The sequence below is a fragment of the Nilaparvata lugens genome, chromosome X (assembly GCF_014356525.2).
Source record: "Nilaparvata lugens isolate BPH chromosome X, ASM1435652v1, whole genome shotgun sequence".
Classification (NCBI taxonomy): Eukaryota; Metazoa; Arthropoda; class Insecta; order Hemiptera; family Delphacidae; genus Nilaparvata; species Nilaparvata lugens.
Genome location: NC_052518.1, coordinates 103,146,107 through 103,167,960, shown reverse-complemented (window position 1 = coordinate 103,167,960; position 21,854 = coordinate 103,146,107). Strand labels below are relative to the sequence as shown.

Here is a 21,854-nt window from a genome sequence, read left to right as displayed (position 1 = left end):
AATTCATTATTAATAGAATTACAAAATCCATAATGGATCTTATACTGGATTAGATTAGGATAAATGTTCATTTTAAATTATCTATATCCATTATAATGGAGTGTTTCATTCTTGTGTTATAAATTTAAAAAAAATATTTGTCATGGCTTCCTTGTATTGGTCTTTTTGAGTTTGTCATTTTCTTGAAATTTTTGTTACTTAGTCTTATCGTTTGTAAGTATTGAGATGTGACCTGGTTTCCGTAACTTTATTTATTCTAGTGGTTTGAATAAGCTCTTTTTCTTTCTACTGACATGTTTGCTGTACCTAGTTGTTCCAACTCACTGCCGGCGCACAAGTTTTCTTTGCCGGTAGTGCCATTTTGTAAGTTGGAATATTTTTTTTATCAATCTGTATAATTTTATGGCAAATATTTGAATTTGAATGAATAGATAATAATGAATAAATAGAACATAATGAATAAATAGAATGAATGATTGCTCACCATATCTGTCAGCCAGTCCACCGGGCGACGGAGTAATTCTATAATGTTCGGGTCTTGGAATAATATGAGAGTTCTCTAGGTCATCATAGCCAGGAGATGGAAAGGGCGCAGCTTTCCTCAAGTAGTCTGCAAATTAATTTAAATAAATTAAAACCTGATAATAAAATAATACTTCTCACATTAATCCTCCACCTTCTTTCTTTTTCAGTTTGTCACACAATTCAAGGTTGTGTGAGTAAGAGGACCTATAGTCCTATCTCCGGCCTTAATAAAGAAAATAGTTCAATTCAATTTCTAAATAAAGTTATTATTTATATATGGAATAATAATTTGTGTAAACAAAGAGGCGAATCTTGTGACAATTAATAATAAATAATTAATCCTCCATCTTCTTTCTTTTTCAGTTTGTCACACAATTTAAGGTTGTTTGACAGAGAGGACCTATAGTCCTATCTCCGGCCTTAATAAGGATAATTGTTCAATTCAATTTCTAAATACAGTTTATATATGAAATAATAATTTGTGTAAACAAAGAGGCGAATCTTGTGACAATTAATAATAAATAATATCTATCTATCCTCCTGAAGGCCTCCCGCATAATCTACATCTAAAGGTGCGTACAGACTTTCGCTCTGCTCCACAATCGAACGTCACTCGAGCAGATTTGTTTGTAATGTTTGTTAATGGTTACGATTCATGTGTTAGCATTTAAAATTGTTCAAAATTAATAATTAATTATTAAATAATACAAAATTATAAAAATAATTTTAATAACAGTTACCAGCACATTAGAATTTAGAAGGAAGACGCCGAACTCCCAACCAAGCCTTTCACATTTCAAAACATTGACAGACATTACCTTTTTTGTAATAAAACATCATAAATGCAACAAACATAATAATTATCATCAATTTATTATATAAACATAATTAAATAACATTATGTATTATTAGGCTACCCAGCAATCCCCTGGTCAGAATATTTTATTTAGTTTTGTCTTAGACCAGTTATAGAATAGACACGCTGGGAAGTCTAGCCTCTGAAGCCAACATCTACTGCCATATCACCATATCGTGACGTCAGCATCGGATAGAAAACTTTTCTGCAGAGTTTGTTTACATTGTCTTCTATCCGATGCTGACGTCACGATATGGTGATATGGCAGTAGATGTTGGCTTCATCGACTTTCAATATGAATATACAATGGGCCGTGTCTATTCTATAACTGGTCTAAGAGTTTTGTCACCCGATCAGCTGGATTGAACGTCTCACATTTTGTGAGATTAGGATGTAGGGAAGTCATCAATACGACAAGCGCGTGATCATCCTTCGAACATAATTCGAACCTCTAGCGAACCCCTTGCGTAGCATCTCGCGTAACGTTCATGATCGGAGCGAGTGCGGGGCGCGTATATCTGTACGCACCTTTAGATACCAGTCTCTCTTTTTCGAGAACAAACTCTCATGGTCAATATTGTTAACCCTTATATTACTATAATGTTATTATATAATTCCAAAAAACATTAGTTATAGATTTTATGAAAGTGATAATTTTAAACAAATTTCATTAAGGGGCGGTTTCCGAGCTCGGGATCTATAAGTTCTGGACTTACAGAGTCCAGGACTAAAATAAGCTCTCGGGTCTAAATTGACTTTCTGAGTCACGATTTCATCTACTAAACTCCGGAGTCTATCAAGTTCTCGACTTATTTGAGTCCAGGACTTTTATGTAGTAAACATGAGGGAAATTCACAATATTTTGCTGTTATATTGTTGGCATTATAGGAAAACGAAAACAGCTGATTGCAGCGGGATAATTCAAATGAGCATGCTCTCCAAACTATATTGTAAAAATACGTTTCGATTTCTTTGTAGGCCTATTCAAAGCAAAACCTAACCTTTTGAAAGATGAATGAATAAACATTTAATTTTACGTTATGCTATTATTGATCAATGATCCTAACCAGTGATTTTGGAATAAAAATTTCATTAGGCTTTTGAGTTTGAAAACGTATTTGTTTTGAAAAAAAAAACTGGAATAATAATTTATTATTGTTATATTAATATGTTGAATATCACATTGATTAATAACATTGAGATTGGAATATAAATTCCAAGCCAATCCTTGTATTATTTTTCTTGCACATTTTTAGGTTATGTAACATTCGTAAAATAAGGTTAGTTTATTACGCATAATTCTGATACAATTTTATTGCAAAATGAACTTGCAAACTATAAATTATGAATTTAGATGGACTAATCCAAATAATTTAGGTATTCCATGACATCTATTTGGCGTTTCATCTAATCCAAAACAATAACTGAATTGTGTTTGCTCAGTCAAGTCTAGAACTTAAATTTAAACCCTACCCCAGTCGAGGGTTTAAAATCACGCTGTTTCAAGTCCTGGTCTTGACGATTTTTGTTAAATCCTTAACTCGGAAAGAGGCGAGAATCTAATTCAAGTCCTACACTTATAAGCCCTTCACTCAGAAAGCGAAATTATAAACTCCAGGGTCTATTTAAGTCCTCAACTACGTTAACGCTCTGACTCGGAAAGCCAATTTTCTGACTCCAGAGTTTGAAGCCAGTCAAAGTTTAGAACTTAGCTGAATCCCGAGCTCGGAAACTGGTCCTAACTGTTTTGATCATTTTGGACAGATTTTATAAAACACATGACAGATGCTCCTGAGCATGATTTGGGAACGCTTGCTATCTACAGTTTGCTGTCTGAGTTTCATTTTAATATTTTCCAACAAAATGCTAAGTTAATCTGCAAAGTCGTCAATAATGTGGTTTAAGCCTGATTAAATCTAATTAATTTTATACAGTAGTGCTGTGACTAACATTGAAATATTTCTCCATAATGAGTGAAGCATATAAAAAATGACCTTTGTTTCATTTTTAAACGTTCTACGTCACAGTCGATATAATTGCACATTACACCACTTGTTGATTGAGTAGTAAGACATAGATGTGGCCGATTATTGCATGGAACCTATGATGTAAACCTTTCTTTAATTGAACAATGGTTGACATTTTCATATCTGTCTTATTCACAATTTCATCCAGTCTGGCATTTATGCAACAACACGAAAACAAAATAACAATTATTATCTAGTATAATCCTATTGTACAGGATTTTACTTCAATCAATAAAAGAGATAGAGTCAAGATTATAATAATTCCCCTACACAAAAACCTATGATGTAAACCTTTCTTTAATTGAACAATGGTTGACATTTTCATATCTGTCTTATTCACAATTTCATTCAGTCTGGCATTTATGTAACAACAGAATAAAAATTATCATCTAGTATAATCCTATTGTACAGGATTTTACTTCAATCAATAAAAGAGATAGAGTCAAGATTATAATAATTCCCCTACACAAAAACCTATGATGTAAACCTTTCTTTAATTGAACAATGGTTGACATTTTCATAACTGTCTTCTTCACAATTTCATTCAGTCTGGCATTTATGTAACAACAGAATAAAAATTATCATCTAGTATAATCCTATTGTACAGGATTTTACTTCAATCAATAAAAGAGATAGAGTCAAGATTATAATAATTCCCCTACACAAAAACCTATGATGTAAACCTTTCTTTAATTGAACAATAGTTGACATTTTCATAACTGTCTTCTTCACAATTTCATTCAGTCTGGCATTTATGTAACAACAGAATAAAAATTATCATCTAGTATAATCCTATTGTACAGGATTTTACTTCAATCAATAAAAGAGATAGAGTCAAGATTATAATAATTCCCCTACACAAAAACCTATGATGTAAACCTTTCTTTAATTGAACAATGGTTGACATTTTCATATCTGTCTTATTCACAATTTCATTCAGTCTGGCATTTATGTAACAACAAAATAACAATTATCAGCTAGTATAATCCTATTGTACAGGATTTTACTTCAATCAATAAAAGAGATAGAGTCAAGATTATAATAATTCCCCTACACAAAAACCTATGATGTAAACCTTTCTTTAATTGAACAATGGTTGACATTTTCATATCTGTCTTATTCACAATTTCATTCAGTCTGGCATTTATGTAACAACAAAATAACAATTATCAGCTAGTATAATCCTATTGTACAGGATTTTACTTCAATCAATAAAAGAGATAGAGAGTCATGATTATAATAATTCCCCTAGACAAAAATGTATATAGTCTTCATAGGGGTATTCCATAACATAAAAATCAATAATTGTAACAATGATTTTTTCGTGGAATAAAGAATTTGAGTTCGAATATTATTTCAGACTAACTTCGTGTTATAATAATAATTGATTCGAAAAACCAATGAAAGTTATATAAATACAACTAAGGACTACTGCAAATACTGACCAAAGTATTGAATAGCAGAAGGAAATCATCCGTTGAATGAAACTGTCCAAAAATATCGAATAATTATTCTAACTTGTTAGTAATAACGTGTTGATTTATTTTATTTTTTTTATTTTAGATTACGTCCTAAAGACTCCAGTCATGGAGTATAAGACAAGTCATGTTATTACATAATAATTCTAACACTAAGTAGTTCAACCTAGTTTAGGTTTGAAAGGAATACTTGTACACTATAAAAAGCACTATCAACTAAATATTTTTTCCTACAGTTACGTTGAAAAGTGGCCATTGCTGCACTGATTACAGAACGCAAAGAATCACTTTTCCGCTCTAGTGCGGGAAAAATTTTTCTGCACTCCAGATTTGCAACATGGCAACGCAAAATACTTAGTAGGTTATATGGAGCAACAGTGCAGCAAAATCAAAATGAAGTTGGTAACAGTGACTGCTGTGGCTGCTATAGTGAGCAGAGGTGCAACGAAGCACAACGCGCTAATTATTACTATTATATAATATATCGAGGACAGCAACAGCACAGTGCCACCACAGCACACACCACACAGCCGCCTCGCCATTCAAACACTACTAAGTTATTTGATGGATTTCAGGCAATTTTACCCATAATTACCCACTTTTTATATTCAATGGTAACTGTAGGAAAAACTTAATGTGAAATACGTGCGCAAAGTTCTTCTGCTGCACTCAAGAAACCATTCCGCCCTCGCCTACGGCTCGGGCGTAAACGTTTCTTTCGGTGCAGCAAACTGTCACTTTGCGCACTAGTTGCACAAATAACTATTTCATTTGTTTTTTGAAAATCTTCAAATCAAATCAAATCAAATCAAAAATCAAATCAAATTTATTTATTTACCAATTCACTCGAAGTTCACAAAATAACACTTATCAACTAATATACATTGGTGTGGCTGGAAAAAGAAGCCTTGAGCTCCAGCCACGAGTTCGAAAATATTCTTTAAATTATTTGTACATTTGCCGTGATAATATTCTAAAATATAAATTAAAAGATAGTAAACCAAAAATATGTATAAATAAAAACAAAAATCAATTCTTGAATCAAAAATCAACAAGCCCAATAATAGAAATAGGTAAAAGGTCATCATTACTTTTCAAGATTTGAGGTAGCTTGTTATAAAATGTTCTACCAATATAATCTGGTTTTTGTTCAAATAACCTACTATTGTGACCCATTATATGATAATCTGCTCTGTTTCGCGTATTATACTCATGAACATCTGAATTCTGGATCACACCACTCGTTTTCACATGCATTACAACTTCATATACATACAAAGATGGCACAGTTAATAGACCAAGCTTTTTAAATAAAGGCCTACAAGAGTCTAACCTATTCACTTTCTCTATACATCTGAGTGCCTTCTGTTGAATCTCAAACACTCTGTCCATATTTTGTTGAGATGAATTACCCCATACTAAAATAGCATACCTAATATAAGATAGTATAAGTCCATGGTAAGCAGTTAACAGTAGTTTTTTACTACTGAAATTACAAACCATACATCAGACCGTCTACATCATCCTGAATCTAGTAACTTATAAAAACTTGATGGTAGTAACGAGTTAGTAGTAATAATTTGGATATGTTGTATGGATCCAAAATGAAATAGTGATAATCAAGCTGAGATATGGCAAATAAAATGAAGAAATCAATGAAATAAAATAATTATAAATGTAAAGATAATAATTATGAATGAAAAATAAATCATTAATAATTATGAAAGATAAAATAATTATGAATGTACCATTATAAAAATAATATCGAAATAAATATTAAAGAGTTAATAAGCGCACTGAAGATGAATGAAAGATAAAAGTAACAAAATTATAAAATAATAATGAATTTACCATTATGGGGCGTTGGTGATTCACTTTGTTCGCTAGGGCTTGGAGGGGTGGCAGGCTGTTCACTATACTCTGACTGCAGCTGACCGTAGGACGGATAAGATCGATTTGGATAAATATAAGGATCGAAATCATGATAATTTGAGCGGTAGTGGTGGGCTAAAACGAAAAAAAACGAACAAAATAGAAGAAATAGCAAAATAAAATAAGGAAATTAAATTGAAATAGCAAAATAAAATAAGGAAAATAAATTAAAATAACAAAATAAAGTAAGGAAAATAAATTGAAATAACAAAATAAAATAAGGAGAACAAATTGAAATAGAAATGAATTTAAAGTAAGAAACAGAGTTGTGCTTGTCGATTGTCCAGAACAAGTAATGAACGAAATTTTGGAAGTTATTTTTCCTATTTTTATGTTACAAATGACACTGTTGTAATAACATTGTTATATAAAATACTAAGGAGATCCTTGTATTTTTGTTTTGAAATAACAAAATAAAATGAGGGAAATAAATTGAAATAACAAAATAAAATAAGGAAAATAAATTGAAATACAAAATAAAATAAGGAAAATAAATTGAAATAGCAAAATAAAATAAGGAAAATAAATTGAAATAGCAAAATAAAATGAGGAAAATAAATTGAAATAGAAAATAAAAATGAATTTAAAGTAAGAAACAGAATTGTGCTTGTCGATTGTCCAGAACAAGTAATGAAAAAAATTTTGAGGTTATTTTTCCTATTTTTATGTTACAAATGACACTGTTGTAATAACATTGGTATATAAAATACCATGGAGATCCTTGTATTTTTGTTTTGAAATAACAAAATAAAATGAGGGAAATAAATTGAAATAACAAAATAAAAAAAGGAAAATAAATTGAAATAACAAAATAAAGTAAGGAAAATAAATTGGAATAGAAAATAAAAATAAATTTAAAGTAAGAAACAGAATTGTGATTGCCGATTGTCCACAACAAGTAAAGAACAAAAATATTGGAGGTTATTCATTTTATTTATGTTACAATTAATGACACTGCTTTAATAGCATTGGTAGATAAAATACTAAGTCAATCCTTGTGTTTTTTTTTTTTTTTAAATAAATTTCGGTGATGACACATTTCAGAATAAGGTTATCTTGTAAACTTTTCTTCCCTTATCTCAAAAATTAAGGCTGTGCAAAGGCTAAAAATAAACTTTCTACTCGTGATATATTTCAAAGTTTTTCGATTTGTATATCATTAAGCTATCAAAATGAAAAAGTTTTCTCAGGAAAACATATTTTTCCGATCATTACTTTTTGAGATATGAGCGCCTAAAGTTTAAATTTTTGGGACAGAACATTTCAAATTCGGTAAGATATAAATCCATGAGATTTAGAGGATGGTTTCTTCATGGTATTGTTGGTCTAGTAAAACAACAATTTTCTGAAAATATCATTTTTTAAGATAGTTATCCAACTTACTAAAAATAACTTTATGTTGAGTTATTTTTGGTAAATTGAATAACATTTTCAAAAATTGATATTTACAGAAAATTTTTGTTTTACTAGATCAACAATACGATGAAGAATCCATCCTATAAATCTCATGGATTTACATCTTAACGAATTTGAAATTTTCTGTCGCAAAAATTCAAACTTCAAGCGCTCATATCTCAGAAAGTAATGATCGGAAAAAAAATGTTTTCATGGGAAACTTTTTCATTTTGATAGCTTAATGATATACTAATCGAAAAACTTTGAAATATATCACGAGTAGAAAGTTTATTTTTAGCCTTTGCACGCCTTCAAGTGATAAAGATGACTTTCAACTGAAACGTCTTTATTCTTTCTTTGCTATCGAAGATGTTCATCAAATCTGATATTTTCATCTATTTCCAGTTTCATTATGAAAGATCAAAAGTGCAACAAGACGTTTTTAATTCATTAAGTAAAAAAGCAATACACCTTGGACCTTGCAGAATGCACACATGGTTTTGAATTTTCAAACTATTAGGCTCAACTCACACTACCTCGACTCAAATCGTACGACTCCAGTGGAGGATACTCCAGTCTCTCGACCTTACGACTTCCTTGCTCATTGTCACTACTTCAGTTCCACGCTACTCCATTTTCTAACCTTACTTTATCAAAAATATAAGACCTAATTCGTCATTACTTAGCATGTAAAACAAATTTTATAATAAATTATTATGAATATATCGTCTTATCTAATTCGTATTATTTTCTTATCTGAAATGGTAAAACATCACTTTCATGAAACATAACCTCACTTTCATTAAAAATACATGGTACTTCGCAACTCAAGTCGAGGCTCGACCAACATGTCGAGTCGACGCTCGACTCAGTCTCACAGTCGTGAGGTCGCGGAGACTAGAATCGACTGGTCTGAGTGTCGACATTTGAAAGCACATGCTGTGTCATGAAGAGACTAGAGTCGCAGTCTTTTCTCAACTTGAATCGCGTAAGTGTGAGTTGAGCCTTAAAGTAATATAATATGATTCAAATAAGAAGAGAAGCTGTACATTTTCCAGTACTTTAACAATAACTAAATGCAACTACTCTTGTTTTGAGCTATACTTTAAAAATAGAAGTTGATAAAACAAAGAACAATGCTTCAAAGAAGAAGAGAAGCTGTACATTTTCCAGTACTTTAACAATCACTAAATGCAACTAACTCTTGTTTTGAGCTATACTTTAAAAATAGAAGTTGATAAAACGTAATCAATCGTATAATTCATTTTTGAATAACTTCAAAACTCAGTTTTGTAAAAGCAACATTTATCTCATAAATCTGATAAACAACTAATAAAAATGTACAAGAGTTAAGACACATGAAATGGAAACATTTATCACTCTGGTGCGGTTAAGGGTTTAAAAGTAGTAGATTTAGGCTCGTATGCAGATACTCGGTTTAAACGGAGAAATGTCAGCTGTTCATTTAAACACCGTGTGAAACACATTATATGATAATGCAATCATATCTGCAAGTAAACGTGGTTTAGCGTTTAACCTAGTGTTAGCATATGACCCTTAGTAATATAATCTACTAGTTGCCTTTAAACAGGTGTTGCCATGAAACCTGGTTCTGTAATCTAAATTATTTTTGAACAAATATTGTGGTATTGACAATGTCACTGTCTTTTTCCTCCAAGAACATCATGTGTTTCATTTAAAAAAAATATTAAATTATTATTATTAATTAGTTCTCAGATTTGATGCATAATATACTATTGAATGAATGACGATCACTTCATAAGACCTCAGTTGATCAGACCGACTTGGGAATTTCATGACGACTAGTTTTCAGTTCGTCAAGTTCCTGTTCCTTTCAAAAAGTCCAGTGAATCGATCTGAAGTTGTCTACGTTGTACAATATCTGTGAAGTGTGGAGAAAACACTGTTTTGCCAGCTTGTTGAATAATATACCGTGTGTGTTTCAAAAAGGATGACCCAATTTTAAACAGTTATGTTTATTTTTAAAACTTGTGCACACAAACCAATTTTACATCATATTACAGAAGTATCAAGTTTATGATGATGTATTATAAGTGTTCTATGTGCCCTTGTTTAGAGGCTCGGACGACATCTAGACGTTAGCCAAATTCATCCCAGACTGTTCGCAAGATGCAAGTCTTCTCGGACTGTAGCTACTGCATCAGTTATCCTGGTTTTTAGCTCCTAATATCAAGTTCTAAGGAAGAAACAACGATACAGATCATGTTTATGTTCCTCCCTTAGCACTTGATATTGAGGAGCTAAAAACCATGATAACTGAAGCAGTAGCTACAGTCAGTTTGAGAAGACATCTTGAGAAGAACTTTAAAGATCGTGTTTATGTTCCTCTCTTAGTACTTGATATTGAGTAGCTAAAAACCAGGATAACTGATACAGTAGCTACACAGTCCTAGAAGACAGACATCTTTCGAACGGTCTGGGATGAATTTGGCTACCGTCTAGATGTCGTCCGAGCCTCAAAAGGGGGACACATAGAACACTTATAATACATCATCATAAACTTGATACTTCTGTGAGTAATTTGAAGTAAAATTGGTTTGAGTGCACCATTTTTTAAAATAAATATAACAAGGTCTATAAAATAAAGGTCACACAAACCCGTGATGCATTGCAAAATCGCCATTTTGTGGGGTTCACCAATTTTCAAATTTATTTTTAGCTGTTATCATTGTAGATTGAACATAACTTGATGTGTTATTAGTAATTGAAATTGTAAAAATAATTATTCCTACAGAATTAGAGTATTTAGCAAAATACTAGGAACTGAATTGTTGATTTTTAGATTTAATTGATCGGGAACTTTAAACTCCTTTTGAAGTTGGCCTCGCATATTTCTGTCTTGTCCCAATGCCTTATGAATCATAATCCTTAGGCTACAAGAATAAGAACAATTTTTAATAATAAATAAATGAAGCATTCATTATTGAAATTTCATTATTAAAAAATTGAAAACCTGAATTCACATATTATCTAAACTAGAATATTGTTTTTAAAATTCATAATACATGATTTTGTTACGAGCAAATTGAATTAGATTGTATTTTCTAATGTACCGCCATGAAAAGTGCAAAGACTAATAATTAAATAATCTAGCAGGAGCCACCTCGTTATCTGTCAGACCAACTCTACAATGAGTTTGGTGTGATGGACGCAAGACAACTCTACTCCCTAGAAATTATTTGCAGACTACACAAGAACCCAGAAAGCTTTCAGAACAGAAACCACTGTCACAACACAAGAAATAGAAGCCTACTTATCACGAACGTGGCTAGGAAGGCAACATACCAACGACACTTCAACCACCTAGCACCAAAACTCCACAATTTACTTCCTGTACACATCAAGATAATAGAAAACTCAAGAAAATTTGAATGCGCCGTTAAAAACTGGATCACAACAACTAGAAGACATAATATAGAAAACATAATTTCGAACAATATGTGAGCTCACTTACCCAATGTATTTGCACCCTCACTCTAAATTTAATTTATTACTACTACACCTGCTCTAGAACATGGGTTTCCCATAGTTGAGTGGGTTAATTTTCGAAAAAATGCAATTTATATTTGTAGTAAATGTCATATATTGTATTTTTGAATATTATGTATATTTTTGAATGAGCGAAGCGAATTCTATGTTTCAAGTCAATCGGCGTTAGTCTGTTTGTTTGTTTGTTTGTACCGCAGTTACAGTCGCAGTTATGGTCCGATTTGGATAAAATTTGGTATACAAGTACTTTGAAACAAGGCGAAGAAACGTATGTATTCTAAATTTTTAAATTCATCCCCGTTTCAAGATGGCGGCCCTTTATTAGAAAATTTTACCCTAAAAATCAACCCAACTTTTCAATACTTTATCAGATCAGGTTCAAATTTTGCTCATTCTTCTCAGCTCTTCAAAGCGGTATTTTTTCATGTATCACATGTTGAAAATTTTCTAATTTTTGGAATTCGATTTTTTTTACAAGTCCCAATCCAAGTTTCAGATTTTTTATCTTTTCAACCGTGCTTCCAAGCTCAAAAGTGTAGAGGACCTTTATTCTTCAGCGCTCCAAGGTGGTCTCATTTCATACATTACATGTTGAAAATTTTGAATTTTTTATAATTCAATCATTCCCCCCCCACTCAAGACCCACATTTCAAGTTTCAGATTTTTATCTCTTTAACCGTGCATCCTAGCTCAAAAATGTAAAGAACTTCTATTTCTCAGCGTCCACCACCGATCCTATTGCATTTATATCATCATACTCTAAATCCAATTTGTATGTGTGTTTGTGTGTGAATAGGCGGGCGTGTGTCAATAGTGATTTTTGTGAGTGTAGCGAATTCTACTGTTCTCTGAACTACTAGTATTGATTAGATTGTTTATTTGTATGTTGATGGAAATAAAATTTATTTGTATTGAAATAGGCACAAAATGGCCGCTCCATAAGGAACACGAGTGTCTTGACCTGATTTTTATAGACCTTGATATAACTGTTTATAATTGGGTCATTCTTTTTGAAACAAGACCTTGATATAACTGTTTATAATTGGGTCATTCTTTTTGAAACAAGACCTTGATATAACTGTTTATAATTGGGTCATTCTTTTTGAAACAAGACCTTGATATAACTGTTTATAATTGGGTCATTCTTTTTGAAACAAGACCTTGATATAACTGTTTATAATTGGGTCATTCTTTTTGAAACAAGACCTTGATATAACTGTTTTAATTGGGTCATTCTTTTTGAAACAAGACCTTGATATGACTGTTTATAATTGGGTCATTCTTTTTGAAACAAGACCTTGATATAACTGTTTTAATTGGGTCATTCTTTTTGAAACAAGACCTTGATATACTGTTTATAATTGGTCATTCTTTTTGAAACAGACCTTGATATAACTGTTTATAATTGGGTCATTCTTTTTGAAACAAGACCTGATATAACTGTTTATAATTGGGTCATTCTTTTTGAAACAAGACCTTGATATAACTGTTTATAATTGGGTCATTCTTTTTGAAACAAGACCTTGATATAACTGTTTATAATTGGTCATTCTTTTTGAAACAAGACCTTGATATAACTGTTTATAATTGGGTCATTCTTTTTGAAACAAGACCTTGATATAACTGTTTATAATTGGGTCTTCTTTTTGAAACAAGACCTTGATATAATGTTTATAATTGGGTCATTCTTTTTGAAACAAGACCTTGATATAACTGTTTAATTGGGTCATTCTTTTTGAAACAACCTTGATATAACTGTTTATAATTAGGTCATTCTTTTTGAAACAAACCTTGATATAACTGTTTTAATTGGGTCATTCTTTTGAAACAAGACCTTGATAACTGTTTATAATTAGGTCATTCTTTTTGAAACTAGACCTTGATATGACTGTTTATAATTGGTCATTCTTTTTGAACAAGACCTTGATAGACTGTTTATAATTGGGTCATTTTTTTGAAACAAGACCTTGATAGACTGTTTATAATTGGTCATTCTTTTTGAAACAGACCTTGATATAACTGTTTATAATGGGTCATTCTTTTTGAAACTAGACCTTGATATGACTGTTTATAATTGGGTCATTCTTTTTGAAACAAGACCTTGACATAACTGTTTATAATTAGGTCATTCTTTTTGAAACAAGACCTTGACATAACTGTTTATAATGGGTCATTCTTTTTGAAACAACCTTGATATAACTGTTATAATTGGGTCATTCTTTTGAAACAAGACCTTGATAACTGTTTATAATTGGTCATTCTTTTTGAAAAAGACCTTGATATAACTGTTTAATTGGGTCATTCTTTTGAAACAAGACCTTGATATACTGTTTATAATTGGGTCATTTTTTTGAAACAAGACCTTGACATAACTGTTTATAATTAGGTCATTCTTTTTGAAACTAGACCTTGATATGACTGTTTATAATTGGGTCATCTTTTTGAAACAAGACCTTGATATGACTGTTTATAATTGCGTCATTCTTTTTGAACAAGACCTTGATAACTGTTTATAATGGGTCATTCTTTTTGAAACAAGACCTTGATAGACTGTTTATAATTGCGTCATTCTTTTTGAACAAGACCTTGATATAACTGTTTTAATTGGGTCATTCTTTTTGAAACAAGACCTTGAATAACTGTTTATAATTGGGTCATTTTTTTGAAACAAGACTTGATATGACTGTTTATAATTGCGTCATTCTTTTTGAAACAACCTTGATATAACTGTTATAATTGGGTCATTCTTTTTGAAACAACCTTGATATAACTGTTTTAATTGGGTCATTCTTTTGAAACAAGACCTTGACATAACTGTTTATAATTGGGTCATCTTTTTGAAACAAGACTTGATATAACTGTTTATATTGGGTCATTCTTTTGAAACAAGACCTTGATAGACTGTTTATAATTGCGTCATTCTTTTTGAAACAAGACCTGATATAACTGTTTATAATTGGGTCATTTTTTTGAAACAAGACCTTGATAACTGTTTATAATTGGTCATTCTTTTTGAAACAACCTTGATATAACTGTTTATATTGGGTCATTCTTTTTGAAACAAGACCTTGATATGACTGTTATAATTGGGTCATTTTTTTGAAACAAGACCTGATATAACTGTTTATATTGGGTCATTCTTTTTGAAACAGACCTTGATATAACTGTTTTAATTGGGTCATTCTTTTGAAACAAGACCTTGATAACTGTTTATAATTAGGTCATTCTTTTTGAAACAAACCTTGATATAACTGTTTATAATTGGGTCATTTTTTTGAAACAAGACTTGATATGACTGTTTATAATTGGTCATTCTTTTTGAAACTAGACCTTGATATGACTGTTTATAATTGGGTCATTCTTTTGAAACAAGACCTTGATATGACTGTTTATAATTGCGTCATTCTTTTTGAACAAGACCTTGATAACTGTTTATAATGGGTCATTCTTTTTGAAACAAGACCTTGATATGACTGTTTATAATTGCGTCATTCTTTTTGAAACAACACCTTGATATAACTGTTTTAATTGGGTCATTCTTTTTGAAACAAGACCTTGAATAACTGTTTATAATTGGGTCATTCTTTTGAAACAAGACCTTGATAACTGTTTATAATTGGGTCATCTTTTTGAAACAAGACCTTGATATGACTGTTTGTAATTGGGTCATTCTTTTTGAAACAACCTTGATATAACTGTTTTAATTGGGTCATTCTTTTGAAACAAGACCTTGACATAACTGTTTATAATTGGGTCATCTTTTTGAAACAAGACCTTGATATGACTGTTTATAATTGCGTCATTCTTTTTGAAACTAGACCTTGATATGACTGTTTATAATTGCGTCATTCTTTTTGAAACAAGACCTGATATAACTGTTTATAATTGGGTCATTTTTTTGAAACAAGACCTTGATAAACTGTTTATAATTGGTCATTCTTTTTGAAACAACCTTGATATAACTGTTTTAATTGGGTCATTCTTTTTGAAACAAGACCTTGATATAACTGTTCATAATTGGGTCATTCTTTTTGGAACAAGACCTTGATAAACTGTTTATAATTGGTCATTCTTTTTGAAACAGACCTTGATATAACTGTTCATAATTGGGTCATTCTTTTTGAAACAAGACCTGATATAACTGTTTTAATTGGGTCATTCTTTTGAAACAAGACCTTGACATAACTGTTTATAATTGGGTCATTCTTTTTGGAACAAGACCTTGATATGACTGTTATAATTGGGTCATTCTTTTTGAAACTAGACCTTGATATGACTGTTATAATTGGGTCATCTTTTTGAAACAAGACCTTGAATAACTGTTTATAATTGGGTCATTCTTTTGAAACAAGACCTGATATAACTGTTTTAATTGGGTCATTCTTTTTGGAACAAGACCTTGATAACTGTTTATAATTGGGTCATTCTTTTGAAACAAGACCTTGACATAACTGTTTATAATTGGTCATTCTTTTTGAACAAGACCTTGATATAACTGTTTTAATTGGGTCATTCTTTTGAAACAAGACCTTGATATGACTGTTATAATTGGGTCATTCTTTTTGAAACTAGACCTTGATATGACTGTTTGTAATTGGGTCATTCTTTTTGAAACAACACCTTGATATAACTGTTTATATTGGGTCATTCTTTTTGAACAAGACCTTGATATGACTGTTTGTAATTGGGTCATTCTTTTTGAAACAAGACCTTGAATAACTGTTTATAATTGGGTCATTCTTTTTGAAACAAGACTTGATATAACTGTTTTAATTGGGTCATTCTTTTTGAAACAAGACCTTGAATAACTGTTTATAATTGGGTCATTCTTTTGAAACAAGACCTTGATAACTGTTTATAATGGGTCATTCTTTTTGAACAAGACCTTGATATGACTGTTTGTAATTGGGTCATTCTTTTTGAAACAAGACCTTGATATAACTGTTCATAATTGGGTCATTCTTTTGAAACAAGACCTTGATATACTGTTTATAATTGGGTCATCTTTTTGAAACAAGACTTGATATAACTGTTCATAATTGGGTCATTCTTTTGAAACAAGACCTTGATATAACTGTTCATAATTGGGTCATTCTTTTGAAACAAGACCTGATATAACTGTTTATAATTGGGTCTTCTTTTTGAAACAAGACCTTGATATACTGTTTATAATTGGGTCTTCTTTTTGAAACAACCTTGATATAACTGTTTTAATTGGGTCATTCTTTTTGAAACAAGACCTTGATATAACTGTTCATAATTGGGTCATTCTTTTTGGAACAAGACCTTGATAAACTGTTTATAATTGGGTCATTCTTTTGAAACAAGACCTGATATAACTGTTTATAATTGGTCATTCTTTTTGAACAAGACCTTGATAACTGTTTATAATTGGGTCTTCTTTTTGAAACAACACCTTGATATAACTGTTTATAATTGGGTCATTCTTTTTGGAACAAGACCTTGATATGACTGTTTATAATTGGTCATTCTTTTTGAAACAGACCTTGATATAACTGTTTATAATGGGTCATTCTTTTTGAACAAGACCTTGATATAACTGTTCATAATTGGGTCATTCTTTTTGAAACAACACCTTGATATAACTGTTATAATTGGGTCATTCTTTTTGGAACAAGACCTTGATAACTGTTTATAATTGGGTCATTCTTTTGAAACAAGACCTTGACATAACTGTTTATAATTGGTCATTCTTTTTGAAACAGACCTTGATATAACTGTTTATAATGGGTCATTCTTTTTGGAACAAGACCTTGATATAACTGTTTATAATGGGTCATTCTTTTTGGAACAAGACCTTGATAACTGTTTATAATGGGTCATTCTTTTTGAAACAGACCTTGATATAACTGTTATAATTGGGTCATTCTTTTTGAAACAGACCTTGATATAACTGTTATAATTGGGTCATCTTTTTGAAACAAGACCTTGATATAACTGTTTATAATTGGGTCATTCTTTTTGAAACAAGACCTTGATATGACTGTTTATAATTGGGTCATTCTTTTTGAAACACCCTTTACTTTTGATTAGAAATATAAACTTACCTTGATCGGGTGGTGGTCCGTAGGTAGGTTCCTGCCCGGGCATGTGTTCGTAGTTAGCGAAGTGGTGATGGTGGTGCGGGTGCGGGGGATGGGCGTAAGGCAGCCCGATGGGCACATAGTCCACTGGCGGTTGGGACTCGGGGCCCATGTGGTGCACTTCACGTACTACTTTTGTTACCGTCGTTACCTGACAAAAACAAATAACACAATTGTTACACACTCATTACAATAAACTATTGAATGGAAAAGACTAAGAAATTGTCAAAAAACCACTGATTTACTGAGATTGACAATGGTGTAATAACCGAAACCGGTCTTTCTAATTATCAATAAATCAGTGGTTTTTTGGCAATTTCTTAGTCTTTTTCATTCAATATGAATAATTAACACAATATCAACTTCTCAACTACACAAAAAAGAAAAACAATAAACTATGACCCGGTTATACAAAAGTCTGTTAAATTTCAACTGTGATAAAGTGCTATTGAATAAATTAATTTAATTTCCTCCAGTAAATAGTTATTTGTGCAACTAGTGCACAAAGTGAAAGTTTGCTGCACCGAAAGAAACGTTTACGCCCGAGCCGTAGGCGAGGGCGGAATGGTTTCTTGAGTGCAGCAGAGGAACTTTGCGCACGTATTTCACATTAAGTTTTTCCTACAGTTACCATTGAATATGAAAAGTGGGTAATTATGGGTAAAATTGCCTGAAATGCATCAAATGTTTTTCTGTGTAATTTTATTATTGATAAAAACCTTAATTTATTGTCAAATTGAATAAAAATGTTGTCCTTGGTTATAATATATAGGTACTTAATGCTGTGCTCGTTGTGCTTCGTTGCACCTCTGCTCACTACAGCAGCCCAGTCACTGTTACCAACTTCATTTTGATTTTGCTGCAGTGTTGCTCCATATAACCTACTAAGTATTTTGCGTTGCCATGTTGCAAATCTGGAGTGCAGAAAAATTTTTCCCGCACTAGAGCGGAAAAGTGATTCTTTGCGTTCTGTAATCAGTGCAGCAATGGCCACTTTTCAAGGTAACTGTAGGAAAAAACATTTACAAATCTATATAAATGGTGTTGGAGGCGAATGCTGAAAATAAAATGGACCGATAGAATAACAAATGAAGAAGTATTTCAAAGGGCTGAAGAGACACAAAAAACTCTATTGAAATCTCTTAGGGACAGACGGCATTCTTGGATAGGACATATTATAAGACACAGCGAATTCACGCTAACAATACTGGAAGGTGCAATCAGTGGACAACGGGCTCGTGGAAGACCCCGGCTACAATATTTGAAGCAGATAACCCGGGATCTTGGGGTCCAGAGCTATACCCAACTAAAACAGCTGGCTCTGGACAGACAAAGATGGAAAGCTGCCAACTAATCGGACGATTGAAGCATAAGAAGAAGAAGATAAATGAAAATCGAGCCTCAAATTTTGACATTCAATAACTTTTTTACGTGTGCACCGAATTTGATGATTTTTTTTAGTTGTGTTCGTTCGTTAGGTTCAGGACCAGGTTTATGGCCTATCAAATTTATTATCCGACTTCAGGACTCTTTCCTACGGTCCTTCAAAGTTTACATGTAATCCTTATGGGAGAAGATTTGTGAGCTGGCCACACACAGAAATTAAAATCAGCTGTTATAATCATTGCGTCATCCAACGGCCGTCGGTAGATCTGTTTTTCTATTCTCTTTCTACTGATTCACAAAATTCTAATTCTAATAATAATGCCGCGGTACGAACGACGACCAAACTTAGGTCGTAGAACTCGGAATGCTGTAAATTTGGAATATGCACGGGGAAATCAGCAGCAAGGAGATATTTATATATACCATTCAATTTCCCAGCAAGCTGCATTCAACTATGTCTAAAAATAGAAACTGCTGAACAAATAACTAAGCACATAGAAAGTCCATATTGAGATATAAATGTAAATAATGATTGTTGGATAATTTTCATAAAAATATAGTGCATCAGATTAGGCTAAGGCTAAGCACACCTGAGGAGGCGCGGCTTGGTGATACAAAGAGTTGATCTTACGGAGATTGTATTATCACACCGTTCCACGCCATGCCCGATTCAGTGTGTGTGAGTTATCCCATCCAAACCAATAAGCAAGAAGCACCTGAATGCAAAATGCCGAATCGCACCTCCTCAGGTGTGTATCAAGCTAGTTTGTCACCAGATGCATTAACTATTTGGCGGTACGAAGTCGCCGGGCCAGCTAGTAACTGTATAATAACTTAGAAGTTGACTGATCACTTTTTCCAGTGAGTGTGAACAGTGTAATTGAAGAAGTATCCGCTTCTCTGATTGGTTCTCGTGGTATTCAACTGTCATTTAATCATCGTTAATATTTAACTTTTCTCCAACCGGGCCATTGTCAATTAGAACACATTACTGCATCTAAATAAGCAATTGAAACAAATCGATATAACGATAGTACAAGCATGGTGATTAGCTTTGATAATCTGTATTTGAACAATACATAGGTGGAGTAATCTTAATAATACATAAAATAACTACCAAGACAAATAATAGAGAAAAACACTCAAATCGGTTTGGATTTCAAGAGATTGTACATAGTAATTAAGGCTGTGCAAAGGCTAAAAATAAACTTTCTACTCGTGATATTTTTCAAAGTTTTTCGATTTGTTCAACATCAAGCTATCAAAATGGAAAAGTTTTCACTGAAAAATTTTTTTCTGGTCATTACTTTTTGAGATAAGAGCGTCTAAAGATTAAATTTTTGGGACAGAACATTTAAAATTCGGTAAGAGATGAATCCATAAGATTTAGAGGATAAATTCTTCATGGTATTGTTGATCTAGTAAAACAAAAGTTTTCTGACAATATAAATTTTCAAGATAGTTATTCAATTTACTAAACATAACCAAAAATAAATTTTAGTTGAGTTATTTTTGGTAAATTGAATAACTTTTTCTAAAATTGATATTTTCAAAAAAAAATTGTTTTCCTAGATCAAGAATACCATGAAGAATTTATCCTCTAAATCTCATGGATTTAAATCTTACCGAATTTGAAATGTTCTGTCCCAAAGATTCAAACTTCAGGCGCTCATTTCACAAAAAGTAATGATCGGAAAAAAAATGTTTTCTTGAGAAAACTTTTTCATTTTGATAGCTTGATGATATACAAATCGAAAAATTTTGAAACATATCACGAGTAGAAAGTTTATTTTTAGCCTTCGCACAGCCTTAAAAAAGAAAGGCCCGGTTGCACAAAAGCCGGAATTTTAATCGTGATTAATTTCACGAGAACCAATCAGCCATCTTTTCAAAAAAACCTTCTCTGATTGGCTCTCGTGAGATTAAATCACTACTAAAATTTCAACCGGCGGCTTTTCTGCAACCGGCACAAAGTGTTATACATTGAAGTAATAAGCTTTCATGAAGGCAACTAATAGCATAGAGAAACAATAGCGTAAGTAGATATCCCATTGTATAGGGTGTTTATGTCGCAACTTTTACTGTTCTCAAGCCGATTACTGTCGATTTTAACTGTTTTGACCGGGTAAGAGTGTATGAACGGCACACTATGAGAGACTACCAGTATCACACAACTTTACGGGAAAGAATTACATGAACTATCGGCTTGAAATAACAGTAAAAGTTGCGACATAAACACCCCATACCATGGGATATCTACTTACGCTATTGTATCTCTATGCTAATAGTAACTTATAAAACAATTTCACACACATATAATTAAAGTTAATTTGGATATTTTTTGTCAATCTAGTCTGTGAGACTTGCAGTTGACAGCTATTTGTTGTCATCTATATATATAAAAGCGAAATGGCACTGACTGACTGACTCACTCACTCACTCACTCACAGAACTAAAAATCTACCGGACCAAAAACGTTCAAATTTGGTAGGTATGTTCAGTTGGCCCTTTAGAGGCGCACTAAGAAATCTTTTGGCAATATTTTAACTCTAAGGGTGGTTTTAAGGGTTTAAAGTTCGTCTTTTAGCATGTATATTCTTCTTCTCCCAATCTCTTAATT

General features: G+C 32.0%; 1 protein-coding gene across 6 annotated transcripts in view; it reads right to left on the bottom strand.

Moving 5' to 3' along the window:
• LOC111052909 (catenin delta-2) overlaps positions 1–21,854 on the bottom strand; it is a gene marked incomplete at its 3' end in the record, with an annotated part of 143,475 nt that overhangs the window by 44,432 nt on the left and 77,189 nt on the right. For 4 of the 6 annotated variants that reach the window (XM_039442891.1, XM_039442894.1, XM_039442892.1 and 1 more), the window contains 3 exon segments: positions 485–610; positions 6,738–6,893; positions 17,813–17,999. In XM_039442891.1, the coding sequence (XP_039298825.1) occupies positions 485–610; positions 6,738–6,893; positions 17,813–17,999 (469 nt within the window). 6 annotated transcript variants of the gene reach the window in all.